This window comes from Cyprinodon variegatus, unplaced genomic scaffold (assembly GCF_000732505.1).
Source record: "Cyprinodon variegatus isolate N-32 unplaced genomic scaffold, C_variegatus-1.0 Scaffold314, whole genome shotgun sequence".
Lineage (NCBI taxonomy): Eukaryota > Metazoa > Chordata > Actinopteri > Cyprinodontiformes > Cyprinodontidae > Cyprinodon > Cyprinodon variegatus.
The window spans coordinates 280,442-296,244 of record NW_015150767.1 but is presented as its reverse complement, the minus strand read 5'-3'; the positions used below and the strand labels follow the sequence as shown (position 1 = coordinate 296,244).

Below are 15,803 nucleotides of genomic sequence, written 5' to 3'. Positions count from 1 at the left end.
ATAGCAACTTTAAAACTGAGCATGAAGGAGGAGAAATGGGCTCGTGCATTCTCTCACGAGTTTAATAGGTGTTCACTTCGTAAAAATCCTCCACCTTTAATACGTCACATAGATCAGGATTCCTACTGTCCTGATCTATGAGGCTGGGTCCCCAAAATGGTCACTATCAAACCTGATCTACTCAAAAAGTTTAGTTAGTTGTGTCATCTTAATGTGTATAGTTTGGACAGACTTAAATATTATAGGTACACAAAAACTTTATTGGAGTGGCAACGAGATTGGATAGTTTTTTACAGTAAAATCATCTTAACACAATGTATTAAACATGTGAGGGGGTTTTCAGGTGCCACTACATTAAGTTTAAGACTTTTAAAGATTATGAATTAAGTTAAGACTTATGTCCTGACATACAGAAACATCCAAAAGAGCTGCAGTCATTGAGCAACTGACAAATTCAATTAATTTATTCCACTTGGTTAATAATGTATTTAATAGCAATTGGTCACACAAAGTTATTTAAAAATGTACTTTTTTCAATCACTTTTTACTTTTACTTCAACAACGTTATTAAGAAGCACTGTTACAACTTTTACTTGAGTAAACTTAATGGTAGCTCTATCTGTAGGGCATAATGACAGTGAATAATAAAATACGCTTATTGAAGTGATATAATATAGATTATATAAATACAAATGCACAAGAGAATTATATTTATTAAAACTTTTTTCTTTACACACCAATTCTTCTTATTTTAATTGTATTTCCTATGTATTAAGCCCGCTGGGTGATTTATTGGTTGAATAAACATACAGTTAACAGCTTATAATGCCACTGGAAGGATTTAATATAATATATTAATTTAATACTTACTTATATTAGTAGATACGATTCAGGAATTTGCAAATCATATGTTTTTGGTTTGGTTTTAATAGTTTTAAACAGCGAATCAGATTTTATCATCAAACAGTTACTATTTACATAGTGGATTTACCAAATATATATGTAATAAATATGGCAGTACCACAGCATTTACTCACTTTACCATGCTTCAATAAGTCGCTGTCTGATCTATGATGGGATCCCAGGTATCTGGACTGTACCCACCTCCCTCACCAGCTCAGCTCTTTGGTTTTGCTTGTTTGATTCAGAGATTCATCGAGCAGTGATGTTTATATCCCAGGTGGAGAATTAAAAAAACTTCAACTCTGATCCAAGGTTCTGATACGAAGACAACAGATATAATTAAGAGCTGCAGGGCTTTAGTCTCTGAAACAGCGTGGAACTTCTGCTGGTAGCTGCAGTCTACATCAAACCGTTTAAACCACTTTCTAAATTCGACTACCTGTTTAAACTTTGCATTTCCTCATAAGTCAGTGGTCATCACATAAAAGGCACATTGTTAGGACTACAGAAGAAGAATATCAAAGGCCTTTAAAAGACAATCATTAAAAACACTCTAAATACGTTTTAAAATAAAAATTAAGTATACATAAAAGAATTATGTGATAATACTCAATCAAAACAGGTGTGCACACTGTAAACAAGGTGAATTGGTGACTCAAGGTGTGAGAGTAAAATAGGTGTCAGTTCATTCTTCGTGAAAAAAAAAAACAAATTACATATTTACATCCTGCTTGCATAGTCCAGTTTGCATGTCAGACTGATTTGTAGTGACATATGTTTTGTCTCCTGTGCTTCACGGCTGCATCTAAATAATCAAATTCAGATGCTCCTCGTTCCTGCTTCTAAGCTTAGCAAACCAGACTGAATTAAAACTACTTTGTACTCCAAGATAAGTGAGAAATGTGTTCTCAAGGTGGCAAAAAAAAAAAAGTTATGCCTCTGAAAATTCTAACTTAGTTGGAATCTCAGCTACCAAACTTCTACAGAAAGTCCCTTAAGATACAGCTTATGTCACGGTTTCCTAAAATTGAGGGCATGACCTCAATCAGGGTCTTTGATCAACCAGTGTGGGGTCTTAAAATCCACAACAGAAATTAAATTAAACAAAGAATACTTATGAATCTTAAACCCTTTTTTGTTTTGTTTTTTAAATTGATATCCATAAAAAATAAAATCTTACAATGTCAAAACATATTCCTTACCCTCAAACAGCTCTTCAGAACTCTGCTTTCTCTTGCTGATCTTCAGCCTCTTTCTGTGCAGGTTGGACCAAGACCAACCAATAAAAAGGGTTTTCATTTCCTGACCACATTTCTCAATTCTTCTTAATTTCAAACAAGTCAGGAGGGATGATTACAGGCATAGTGAAGAATTTTCACAAATTTTTGAAAAGACCCATCCTCTCCACTTAAAAAAGAAATTCACATGAACAACCCTGTAACATTCTAGAGGGCAGGCCTATTAAACTCGTGCCCATTTCTCCTCATGCACGCTCTGTTTAAAAGTTGTCTGCATCACTCATACAGCTTACTTTCCAAAATATTTGATTATTCCACTATGTCAGATTCACCAATGTGTTATGCCGAGAAAAATCTGCCTGCAGAGAAATACTTCCCCTCTCAAACACTGATGAGAAAACAGATTGAAATATTGACAAAAAGGGAACTTTTATGTGTATTAATATTTTCATTTTTTGTTATGCATGGATGCCCTAAAATTGAGTTTTTTTGGACAGATAAATGCAGAGCATTTCCTCCTGTTTTGGGAGCGTGCATCGCCCTTGACCCTCGCACACAGATGAGAAAACAGATTGAAATATGGATGTAAAAGGGAACTTTTAAACATATTCTTAATATTTTGTCAGAAATGATATAGAATGGTGTTGATAACAAAAGCAGGAAATGCCATTTACTGAGCAGAGAATATATCCATTGAACGCCGACTAGCACATCGACTAACACCAGTCTCCATAAAGTCAAGTGAATAAAGTAAAAAATCGTATTCCTTCGGATTTATCCGCCCACCAAAAACATTAACAGAAATATGAAAACATTAAGAATATGTCTAAAAGTTCCCTTTTCATTCATATTTCTTTCCTTTTTTTCTTCGTTTTGGGAGGGGGGGGTTATTTTTTGGCGGGCGGTTTTTTTTTGGGCGGGGGGCTTGGGCGGGCTTTCGTTGACTTATTACCAGAATGATTGACAATTAGGAGGACCACTTAGTTAGATGATCCAGCCTGGAAAAGAACGTCCTCCACTATACCTTTAATCAGGGGGACAAGGTGCAGAGAATCACACATTTATATTAATTAGATCTGCATTTTTTGTTTTTAAAGAAGGCCTCCGTCCTAAAAAGCACAAGACCAATGGGTTGACAGAAGCTTGTAGCATGGCACCCCAAACATATGACCTGCCTATAAAGCTATGAAATTATAAGATCATGTATGTAATCTTCCGATAAACCTTGTGTTTTGCTTACCATGTGTATTAAATAGCTTGTTAAAGTCTCCCTTCACAATTATAAAAACTAAGCGTGTTTTAGCAGAAAAAAAACTCTAGTTAATCCAAATGAAATAAAAAATGAAACTACAAACATGATCTAAAAAAACATTCAAAGTTAAAAGAGGCAGCAACACTGCATTTTTTCCAAAACATTTAATTTGCTTTATGAAATAGAGATTACAGTATGCATTGATCCATTCAGGCTGGAGGTCACCGATTGAAAATAAATAACTGGCCATGTTAACAGAAACTGTGCCTGAAGAAAATCATAGATCTTTAAAAACTACTGCAGGAAAATCAGGAATTGTTTTGATCTTTTTATTAAATATGAACAGAACTTTAAATTTATAGTTACATGGATAAGATGGCAGTGTGTAATCAGGTTATTCCCTTTCTGTGAGGATGTTATACATCCAAGATGCTGATCAGAATTCACAATATTTATTTAAACATAAAACCTTATTTCTAGAGTTCATCAGCATTTCTTTGCAGATTTTTTTTAACTGGTTGCTCATCACAGTGTGATATTAGGCACTTAAAAGTGGCTCTGGTTGAGCTGCCTGAACTCATGTCCAGATTCAAGGAGACTCTGGTCCAAATTACCATTTTTCCCTCCACTAAACTTATATCCTGCATCTCTTATGTTCAAAAGAGGGAAATAAATGTGCTTCAAAGTCTAAACATTTCCTTATTTAAAGGTGTGCTGTGTGGAACTGGGAAACAAAGAATGAGCAAACTAGATGATTTTGTCCATCAACCAGACCTGTTCTAGATAAACTACACATAAATCTCTAATAAGGACATGCCAAATTGTTTAGGAAGTCATAATTTAGTAATATTAAGGCTTAATTGTGCATTAAAACAGCTTTTTAGAACAAAGAAAGGCGACCTTATCCAGTCGCTATGATAAGTGGGTTATTTTTGCTTCTTTGTTAGTTTTGGCACATCTTGGGGAAATTGTCTCCTCAAAGTGAATTAAACCTTACTTTAACATGTCTGCAGCAAAGCAGGAAATCCTACTGTCCTCTCTGTGTGTCTACATAGTTCCTAACTATAACATGTAGAAATGTTTCTCCTTTCTCGTCCTTAAAAAACAAAACACACATCAGTATATATAGATACTCTTCTGAAAAAAGCCATTTTGGTCCTCTAATAAGAAAATGTACAAAATATTACAGCTCTTAGTTATATATTTTTTAAAAAGGAGGCAAAACAAGAAGATTGTTTCTCTGACAAACAACCTTGATTAGTTTTACAGGCGGGAAGGAAAAGTGGGAACTCTGGACACATTCGTGTGATGTGGGAAGAACCCGCAGAGCTACGGACAAATCTGAGCCACATTCAAACTCATCAGAAACGGCTCACTTTCAATAAAATATATACCAGTTTACCAGAAGCGCAGTCATATAACGTTAGCAAAATCTCATCATTATTAAACCCTCCATTTGATTTATTTTACTTTTTTATAGACTTTATTTGAATTTGATAAATTAACTTCATAAATTTCCTGTTGTCCTGGATTCTGGCCAGTATTTCCCTGTAAAGCTCCATATTTTGAATGCATCTGTTGTCTGAAGAGCCAGAGGCAGGGGTCAGAAGTAAGGAACTGCTGTCAGTTTGTACCAGTTGACCGTCTCCTTGCTGAGGTCGAAGTCTTTGAGCCTGAGTGTGATGCCACCCAGGAAGTAGTTTTCACGCAGCGACTCGGCACTGAGCACGCTCAGCTGCAGCTCCCGCAGGCTGAGGGTTTCTTTGCTGTAGCTGCTGTACACCAGCTTTGGAGAGGAGATGTGCAGAAGTCAGACTGGATCTGATCTGAATATATTGCAGAGAACTGTGGTGTTTTTTTTTTTATCTCACCATTTCGTTGAAGGTGGGGTTCCTGGTTTTTCTGGAGATCTTAGTCTTGCGTTTTGAAGTCTTGTGTGGATCAGGAAGCAGGTAGGTTTTTACATATGGGTTTGGATCGGTTCCATCCTCAGAAACCTGTTCAAGTCAGAAGATTATATACACTTATTACCGCTCTGCAGTTGTTTTACTCTTGCGAAACAAATTGAATCATTTTCAAAAATAAAAACTGAATTGTTTATGGGTCAAGATTATACTTCTGACCAAGTTTCTTAGAAATTCTACAGGGTGATTCAAATTGATCCAGCCTCAGGCTCTTGACCGAGGCTGAATGGGTCCAGAATCCAGAGGTTCTGAGTTCAAGCCGCACTCCCACAGTCTGCCACTCTGGGTCTCTGAGCAAGACCCTTAACCCCACACCGCTCACATATCTAAAATATAAAACTAGGAGAATCCTGAACAGCAGGAACATTTCCCTGTGCTTTTCATTTTCTATGACGGGCCCTTTTTCTGGTTACCAACCTCCAGGGTTTCAACTGTTTCCATCAGACTCTAGGCATGTAAACTCAGAGGAATATCTAGACATGCAGTTATGATGTCATAATGATCTACATAAAGAAGGAGCTCTTTGGATGTATGTATTGAAGTTTGTTTACCAGGTCTCGGATATGCATGACCATTATGAACAAAGTACTGTTTCTGTACGAAATGGAAAGCTTCACTTCTCCTTCCACCCGACCAGAGGTTGGACTCAGCGGAGGCTCTGAGACACAAAAACAGCACACATCAAACTCAGAAACATTAACAATGACATTATACACACACCTTAACATTTGGACTTTCACAATGCCAAGAAGGATATGGTTGTTTTTTTTTGAAGGAGACAGACTAATGACAAACAATGGTAGAGAAAGTGAAAGTAGACGCAACGTCAGCTCAACGCCCACCAGCAGAGGAATGTGGTAGATCTCTACCTACCAGCTGGATTGGGTGTGGTTTCTAAGCCCTCGGTTTTCTCATCCCGAGCAATGGGATGGAAGAAAGTGTAGATCAGGTCACACTGCAATAAAACAAAACCAGTTTAAATAATGAGCGCCACCGCGTACCGGGTGAGACGGGGAGTCTGTACCTGGGCCACTTCAGTGGAGCTCCTCATCAGGTTGTGGACATAACTATTAAGCTCCAGCTTCCTCTTGGATGCCACCTCCTTAATGTGAGTGCGACCAAGCACCATTTTATTTGGAAAACTACAGAATGAGAAAAAAATTATCATCTAACATCTTTTTAGGTCCTGTTTTAAGATAAGATGTTTTTAGATCCTATATCAGCTGATTGTCCTACCAGATAAACACAACCTTTAATGGAATTCCTCTACAATTAACAGTGAGCTCTTATTATTTACAAATTGATATTTTAGTAAAATCCCATGATCTTTTCATGGGAATCTAAAGCTGAGAGTATTTCTATCGTTTTTAATTTGCTCGATTAACAATGTTCTACATTTTGACATTTTGAAACATCAGCAGTACAGATGGTGAGTCAGTACAGCCACCTGTAAACAACCTGAAGGTGATACGTTACCCAGGCAGCTTCCAGAGGGGGAACACAATGGTCAGTTTATTGTGGAGCTCCTGAAACTCATCAAAAGTGCGGAAGACAAACTGAGGCTCGTTTTGACCTTCCCTCATGATCCTCACCACGTAGGTCTGCTCAGAATATAAAGACACAGCGTCTTAAAGAAAGTCCTAGTACCAAATGACAGGCAAGGATCAAACGGTGTCGGTGGGGCTCACATAATGCTTGTCAGGGTTGTATCTCTTCTGGAAGGAAAAGATGGAGGCGTGGATGATGCGACCGTCCTGCTTCATGGTGTACGTCTTGGGTGAGAAGGACAGGATTGGCTCGTCATTAGCAGGAAGGCCAGAGAACCGTAACTGAGCCAGGTTGTGGATGAAGAAGTTAAATTTGGTGGCTATGCTTCCCAGACTGGACTCAATTAGCCTAAAAGAAAGAAGCAAAGGAGAAAAGATGAAGAAAAACAGGATGGGATGATATTAAGGTGAAAATCTAAAAGCTCATAAAAGAAATAAAGAATAAAATTTTATGTTTTATTTTCCCAATGTGGTGCATTTTATCTCCACAGAAAGCTGCTGTTTGTTCTTTAACGCCACCTGGTGGTTTCTCAGGTTGTAGCAGGTAAAACAATCAGACTTTTTATGAAACCACTTCAAAGCAACCTTTGAGCTTATTTTGCTCCAAAGAGCACGTTCATCTGATTACCTTGTAAAGAAGATGGTGGCCTCAGCATCGGTGTTGTGAGGCTGCAGGGCATCGAACACGTACTTCAGGTCCTGGGAACCTGTCAGCACCGGCAGCCCTGATGACATCATCTACGGGAAGAAACACTAATCAGTTAAGGGGACAGACACTAAAGGTTTAGCTAGCTATGATCATCAGTGTAAAATAAGATGTGGCACATTCCACTGATATTTCAGGACAGAAGGTAAACACTAATGTATTAGTTTAGGTGCAAAGACAACAACTAAGGCCTCTGTGTCCTCTGGCTCCAGCAGGTGTAAAAACATTAAAGGAGGATCTTTGAAAAGAAGGCCAAGTATTAAAATACAAAAAGAAAAAATTAAATTATACTCACTGCACATATATCTAGTTTAAAATATATATATATTTTTTACTGTTAGAAAAAATTCATGGATATAGATCATAATTGGTTCATTGTTTAATGAAATATGCAGAAGCTGAAAGTATCAGTGAGTTTGAGTTTTGACATGTTAAAATCTTAGCATTAGGTTGGGATGATTGTATAATAAATGAGGAAACTATTGATATCAAAACAGTTTTCGTTTGTCAGGCAAACAGGTTTTTGAAAACATTGCTTTAATTTGTGCTTTACTCGCTTATTGTGTTTGTTTATCATTTGGTAGCGTAAGTATTTAACCATTTTATCCACAACTTCTAGATACTCTTTTCTGCTCGACTCCCAAATTCCTCACCGACAGGTTGGGACGTTCTCTGGACAGGATTTCCTATTCTTTTAAAACAATACACATGTCCCAACAGATAATCTGTTAGACATTTAAAAACAAAACAAAAATAACCTTGCAAGCCAGGGGCTATTTATCTACTTACTGGGCATCCCAAGGACACCCGTTACAGATGTCTATAAACTGGACTGATTTCTGCTGTACGTTATCAACGTGTGAGTCCAAGAAATTAGAAAAATCAGTGTTTGGTCTAAATCTAATCTAAATCAAAGCTTTGGAGGTTTGAATGGGAGTGTTTTGATTTTGGTTCAGTGAGTTGAACAAGGAAAACAAAAATATCTCTCAGCTAGAGAATAATTTAAATAGAAATCTATTTTTTCCTCCACTATAAATCCACAATTTTATCTTTAATAAAACAGGAAAGATAAGCACACAATACTTAGGCTTAGAAAACAATAGAACTGAATTTCCAAGAACCCTGTTTATTGATGTCAACAGATTAGCTGTGTTGCTAGCTGTTTCCCAGTAACTGATCACAGCCGCAGTGTTTTTGCCCAACATAGCATTAAGTACAGAACTAACACATTTGGGTGTTCCCATAAGCTGATTTTATGGTATGGGCCATTAACAGATCTCAAAACAAACCAACAATTTAAAGAGTCTCAATATCCAAACCACTGAGGATTTCCTCCACGCTGCTGGTCCTGTTTAAACCCTCTTAATGAGACCTATCAGCGCTACGGTGACGGCGACATTTTAGCAGCAGTTGGAACAAATTCTGCTTGTCTGTTTAAAACAAAAGCAATTGCATTGTCTTATTTATTTTTTAAAGATGTTATCAGATGAGAGAATCATATCCTCGGTATGAAACAGAAAGGGGGCAATAAATGTTGGGTGTCGGGTCCCAGATTACTTTAATGATCTAAAACAAACCGACGACATGGAGTCTGTGCTTATGCTGACCAAAGTGGTTCAAAAAATGGACCCCAGACTGTTGAAATCAACCAGTTTAAATCATATTTTCTGCTTATACCAAGGCCTCCCCAGACGCAGAGTACCGTCACAGTGCTTTTACTAGGCCTCACCAAAGACAGCAGGTTGAGGAAGAGGTCGGAGTTCTTGCGGATGAGGTTGTAGGCTTGGCAGCACAGGTCAACAAACAGCTGGAAGCGGCTGGTGGGACGCTCCCCTCCGTTGATGACGTATGCCATGTCAGAGGTCAAAACGAAGGGAGCGCGATCCCTGATCAGGCAGCAGAAATAGGCATTAAAATGATAAGGAATAAGAAACACTGGTCAGCAACTATTGCTATATTTAGTGAACCACTTCGAAAATGCTGTAATCTTTTCTTTTAGAGAGGCAATTTCTGAATATTTACTGCATTCTTAATTGACTTGTTACATTGGCAAAGTGTCTAACTTACCTCCTAAATTCAAGAAAAAAATGCACTTATTTTAAGAAAAAAAAGAACACTTTTCAGTTTTTTTGCAGTGCATGTTCTTTTCACATGACAGACTTAGAACATCTCTTAAAAACCAGTATCAGTTACTGGAATTTTGGTCAAGATGTAAATGCTCCTTTAATACTTTGGGAAAAAATGGAGGAGAAAGGGGGAAAACTTTGACGCCTCGATGACTCGACTTTTCTTTTCTCTATGCTAAATCTCCTTATCTTTTTAAATACCGGTATAATGTCTGTGCAATATTTGTTCCAGCTTCTTCTTCTCTATTCCTGAAAAAAAGCGTCTATAGTCTTAGTTTAAACACGAAAACCTAAATATTGACATGGCTTTCATTTATACCATAGGAACAGGATATATTCATAAACTTAACAACATTTGAGAAAGTGGGTGGATGTTGCATTGAGGAAGCAGGACATGAATTATGTAATACCAGCCACTTCCTAGTCTTTAAACTCAGTAACCTAAAATCTGGAAGTGTAGATCCTTTCAGTGTTGAAGCATAAATTAGATTACTTTATCATAATTATTGTTTACATGCAAGTTAAATTTAAAAATATGACCAAAAAGTGATAACAATTAGTATTTATAGTCCTCTTCTTTTAAATAAAATATAAAACTAGACTAAAACTGAATAAGAATACCATTATGATAACTTGGAAGTCCCAAACAATTTATAGCAACATCCTGGAACTGCACAGGTGAACTTTAGCTACCTTAGTTCTTATCCCTATACAGAGAAAACAACAGTATCAGCTGATGCTGCACATTTCAGCTGTTAAATTAACACAGGAGTCGGTAAAATCCTCGTCCACCCTTAGAGAAACCCCCCCCAAAAAACTCTTTGATCACTGATGGTGAACCAACCAAACAACTTTAGCTGGCAAGAAACAGCACACACCCTGCCACAGACTGTCTGATAATCACCTTTTAAAGCTGCCAAACATCTGGGCGTGGCCAAGGAATTTGCCAAAGTCGATGTGAAACATGTGACCAGTGGAGCGCAGCATGATGTTGTCATTGTGGCGATCACAGATTCCAAGAACGTAGGTTGCAACGCAGCAACCGGCGCAGGAGTAGATAAAATTCTCAGATGCCTACAAAGATTTAAAAAAAAAAGAAGTTGGATATAAAAGCAAATATGGAGGTGTTTCTTCAACCTAAGAGGCCTTAGGGTGCATTCAGACCGAGCGTGGTGTCCTCGGTGACGGCGAGGGATTAACATAGTTTCCCTGGTCACACCGCGCAGGGAAGGGCAGGGAAGCGGGCACTGCTTTCACCTCGTGCTACTAGATAGACCTGAGGTGTTGTCAAGCAGCAGCACCGCATGGAGAAAGCTGCGTGATGATCTCTGAAAATGAAAAGACCTGAACTTTTCTATGAAATCGCTTTTAATCAGGGACTGGTTGTAGTTGTAACGTAGGTTTTTCAGTTAAAAAGAAATATAGAGAAAATGATGTTAACAAAGGTACAAATAAGGAATGCTCTAAAGTGGCTTTTTGGTGGCTTTAATACAAAGGCGTTTTAATTTAGCCCTAGAAGGACTGTTCGACGTCCAATGTCCAACGTCCTGTGGGATGGTGACGTCATCGGCTGCAATTAAAACAAAATCAGGACAAATTTGTTTTACCTACACAAATCCAGTCTCAAAAAGTAATTTTGATTCAATTCTGAACTTAATGGGGAGTGGTTGACCTCTGGATGATTTTTAAAAATAATCTTTATTATCCATTTAGTCTATTTGCTGAGTATTTCCCCATGGGTGGGGTGTCAGTTTCATGCACCTGATGCTCCTCCTATTTGATATCCAGGGTGTAAACACTGTGTATCTCAAATGCAGAGCGGTGAACTCTCCCCAGCGCTAACGAACATCCCTGCAGACACGGCAGTCGGTCTGAATGCACCTTAAAGGCACCAGCAGTACTTTTTGTGTTTACCTTCTCGTATTCGTCCTCAGCTGGGTTATACTTGCGCAGCCATTCGGCCAAAGGTTTGTCCTTAAAAGATCCAGTGACTCCATATTCCACCTGAATCTTCCTGAGGGTATCAGAAAAAGGAACCAGCTCCACCATACCTAAAGTCAAAGAGCATTTTAAGAGAGAGAGCTAGAAAGAACTGGCCCATGAGTTATACATTTATATTTATGAAGTCACCTTTATCCTTGCCAGTGGAGATGCATTTAAAGTTCACAATGCGGAGGTCTAGACCCTCCTGCAGCCAGATGCGATCCATAATGCGAATCATCTGAAGAGCAAGCATGTCCTGCCTCAGGTCTTCTCCTACCTGATGTATAAACAAAACAATAAGAAAAACACTTTTGTTAATATTGGTACATTTCATTTCAGCCACCAGGGGGAGCAAAGTTCACCAGGAATGCATGAAAACCAGCTGGTGTCAACAAGGTCAGCTAAAACATTAGATCTACAAAATCACCCATTTCCTTGGTGTCCTTATGCATCATTCCTACCCTTCAATTATCTCACATCCTGCCACATTACAATCTCTACCTTCCGATTTTTGTTATTGGGATTGTATGTGGAATATGACAAAAAAAGACAGATTTAATTAGGTTTGGGTCTGAAGTTGTGACTGAAATAGCCTGAAACATCAATACGCTTCAGTCAACACCATTCTTTAGCAATCTCTGTTTTAGTTTGATTTTATCGCTGCTTCTAACAGGTTTTCAGGTTACCAACAATGCCTCAGCTCCCAACATAGACAAGACGACTGCTGAAGTGTTGAGAAAAAAAAAACTCTAAACTAAGTCACAGACTCTGCATCTCACTGTTAACACCAAATTACTGCATATTTGCACCATATATATTTGCCTTGAAATGCTCTGATCTTCCATATCAATGTGTTTTTTTCTCCCACACTGTTTACATTTGATCACTCCTGCACTTTATGGAATGGAAATGTTTATTTCACTGCTAAGCTGCTGCTCATTTACTGTCTGAAAGCTGTACAAAACAACATTTTGTTTTATATACATTCTGTGTATAAAAAAAATATCAATAAAAGTTGTCTAAATCTAAGACTAAAAAAGACCCAATGATGGGCTTTTTGTGAAGGGATATTAATACTTATAAAAGGTGAAATGAGATTTCAAATAAGCTCTGTTGTTGATGTGTCTGTGTCTGAGTGTGTGTAGGTGTATAGCGAACCTTAAACATGACATTGATTTCCTCTCCTAATGGATCTGCATTGACCATCGCCAGCTTAAGTGGAACTGCATTGGAGTTGAAGAAGGAACAGGCCTACAAACAAACACTTTTTTTTTTTATTCTTTTAGTGAGTTCTGCAGGATAAAAATATCAAACACTGGAACTGGTAATGACGTTATGCAAATAAACCAGAAAAACATGTATTGCAATTACAGTCTTAGAGCAATAATGGCAGAAAATATTATTAATCAAAAACAATGCTTTGTCCAAAGGAAAGCTTCATTTAACTCCTACAGTGTGCAGGAATGGTAAAGCACTAGGACTATAGTTTAAATCTATACTATACTTTAGTAGTACTATATTAATTAACATACCAACTTCAATATGATCATAAAAAAAATCTTAGAATAGTTATTCAATGACCTACTTTGAAGTTTAGCTCTTTTGCCACCAGACTGGGGTTCAGAGGAAGTCGGCAACTGTTTCTCTGGAAAAAATTCTGGATGTTTTCTAGACCCTCCTGCAGCGCCACCTGCAGCCACACAGTAACGGCATCAGTAACTCCATACACACATACAGAACAGGAAGCACCTGGAGCTTAACGCCACAAACACACATACCTGTCGGGTGGATCCCCCTGCCTGTCTGACCCTCTCAGCCACGGTTCCCAGCAGAGTGGCCAGGTGAGTCTGTTTTTCAAGCTCTGCCCTCAGTTTGCTTCCACACAGACACAAGAGCGCACCGAGCACCTGCTCATAGCGCCGCCCCCAGGTAGAGTCCTGCACCGCATCTTTGAGCAACCTGAGGCGATCACATGGATAAGCCATTTACAGGAGAAAGCACACTTTGAGGGTTTGTCATTGTTAACATGAAATCATACAAACCAGACGCCTGACTTGGAGAAAGATATTGATGAAAATGTCCTAAAAGCTTTTTGAAATAATACAAGATCTAAAAACTGCTTAATTACTGTTTATTACTATGTTGTTAAACATTTAGACACAGCAGGGAGGAAGAGTACAGAGTTCCTCTGCATATATAAAGTAAATTTCTGTGATGTGTTATCAATAAAGTCAATCAATCAATCAATCAATATTCAAGATAATATGCTATTGTTTGGAAAAATAAGTAATTCAGGTGCAATTCTTCGCAATTTCAGTTAACATTGAAGTAGCTGTTTTTTTGTGTGAATCTGAGGCAGACTCACCAGTACAGGTAGTGGGCTATGTTGATGTTGCCCTGGGCTCTGGATAGCATGAACATGACGAGGGCGTTGTTCAGGTGACACTCAAACTTTATTGCCTGGAGGAAAGGAGAGATGAACGAAGTTTTGAATTTAAAATGTGTGCAAAGGAACTTGAATAAATGGCGCCGCTCTCCATGCCAATACGTGTTACCAGTTGTACCTGAACAAGCTGTGGCAGATAGTCAGCAAGTTCATCATCACTGCTTTTCTCAATCCAGCTTACAGCCACACTTCTCACTTCGGTATCTGCAAATCTAAACAGACGATACTAAAATCAAAGTCAAGTTTCTCCATTCTTGGTTGCATCCATGACTTCGTATTTTTACAATCTCCTCATGTTAATGATGAGGTTTCTTCAATATAAAATGAGCTCAGTGGCTTCGTTATGTACGGAAGATGAGAGCGGTCTTACTCGACTTTTTTTTCCTTTTTTTTTTTTCTTTGCCTTCTCGAGATAATGACATAACTATCTTGTAATCACGGTTAAAACATTGTTTTCTCAAGAGAACAAGATAATAATCTTGTTATCACAAAAAAACAGTTATTAATTTCTCAAGATAACAAGATTAATAACCTTAATGAGTAATGAATGAGGCTGGCCAACAGCCATGGACTCCCAGTCCATCCATGCCTGTGGCGCCAGTAGTTGTGCAGTCGCAGTACCGCATGTGCGCAGATGGTTGTTTATTTTTAGTTTCTTTTTTCTTTTAACTCCTTGTCAGGTCCTGGTGGATGATTGGATAGCATGGAATACAGTAGGAACAAATCTGACTGTGTTGTAATAAAACTCTTTAATCTGGACTCATTTTGGGGGTTAATGCATCTTATACAGGCGTAACACCGGGGCTGTTCAGAAAACATCCGGGCGCTACAGGGCTGGATGCATAAGTCTAATTGCTTATGAATCAGAAATGGAAGCAAGTCATCAAACCAACAATGTCGTCTCGTTACCTAAATGTTAAACACACGATTATTTACAGAATTACAAATAGGGTGCCATGACTTATACTTATAAATCCCATCCGCTGTTGTGGTATTGAAGGACGTAATCCGTTTTAACATACACCAATCATCTCGTTATCATGAGAAGAAGGCTTCATTACCTTAAGATAATGACAAAATTAACTAGTCTTCTTAAGACAACGTGTAAACAACTGTGTAAAAGTATCAGAGGGACACGGCCGCTCTCGGCTTCCGTAGGTACGAGATGTGTTGACAACACCTACTTTGAGTCGAGCAGCTCCAGAGCAGTGACTAGAGGTAGAGAGGGCCAGTGGTGCAGCAGGGAGTGGATGTGAGCCATGCTGGCCCAATCCCAGCTGGGCGCGCTGGCCAGGACCTTAGGCAGGCTGCTGGGATGGTCTCTACGGCAGTGGAGCCGATGGTCCCATAAGATTTGGTGATCTGAGCGCTTCAACCTGTAGTTGGTAAAAGATAAACAAAACATAAAGATGTGAACAAATCATTTTGCATCAAATAAACAATTGAAATGTTCACATTTTAAGGTTTAAACCTAAAACTAAAAAAAGTTTAATTTAGAAGAGGCTATAAGATAGAACACAATCATCCAGTGGGTGTCAGGAATCAAGATCCTGAGACACGCTTCAAAAATGAAATGATATAGATGTTAAAAAAACTGCTTTATGGGAAAAAAAAAATTCCTATGGTTAAAATATATAT

At 38.3% G+C, this 15,803-nt stretch overlaps 1 protein-coding gene across 1 annotated transcript in view; it reads right to left on the bottom strand.

Annotated features, from left to right (window-relative positions):
• Positions 1-3,566: 3,566 nt before the first annotated feature.
• Positions 3,567-15,803, bottom strand: part of pik3c2a (phosphatidylinositol-4-phosphate 3-kinase catalytic subunit type 2 alpha) — a 63,112-nt gene continuing 50,875 nt past the window's right edge. Inside the window, exons 15-32 of the mRNA XM_015384490.1 lie at positions 15,350-15,555; positions 14,284-14,377; positions 14,085-14,179; positions 13,498-13,678; positions 13,305-13,409; positions 12,878-12,970; positions 11,867-11,996; positions 11,651-11,787; positions 10,641-10,810; positions 9,340-9,496; positions 7,533-7,642; positions 7,046-7,253; positions 6,834-6,958; positions 6,382-6,499; positions 6,231-6,312; positions 5,909-6,015; positions 5,265-5,390; positions 3,567-5,179 (exon numbers count right to left, since the gene is read on the bottom strand). Of these exons, the coding sequence (XP_015239976.1) occupies positions 4,997-5,179; positions 5,265-5,390; positions 5,909-6,015; positions 6,231-6,312; positions 6,382-6,499; positions 6,834-6,958; positions 7,046-7,253; positions 7,533-7,642; positions 9,340-9,496; positions 10,641-10,810; positions 11,651-11,787; positions 11,867-11,996; positions 12,878-12,970; positions 13,305-13,409; positions 13,498-13,678; positions 14,085-14,179; positions 14,284-14,377; positions 15,350-15,555 (2,427 nt within the window). The 3' untranslated portion in view covers positions 3,567-4,996. The remainder of the gene's footprint in view (positions 5,180-5,264; positions 5,391-5,908; positions 6,016-6,230; positions 6,313-6,381; positions 6,500-6,833; positions 6,959-7,045; positions 7,254-7,532; positions 7,643-9,339; positions 9,497-10,640; positions 10,811-11,650; positions 11,788-11,866; positions 11,997-12,877; positions 12,971-13,304; positions 13,410-13,497; positions 13,679-14,084; positions 14,180-14,283; positions 14,378-15,349; positions 15,556-15,803) is intronic.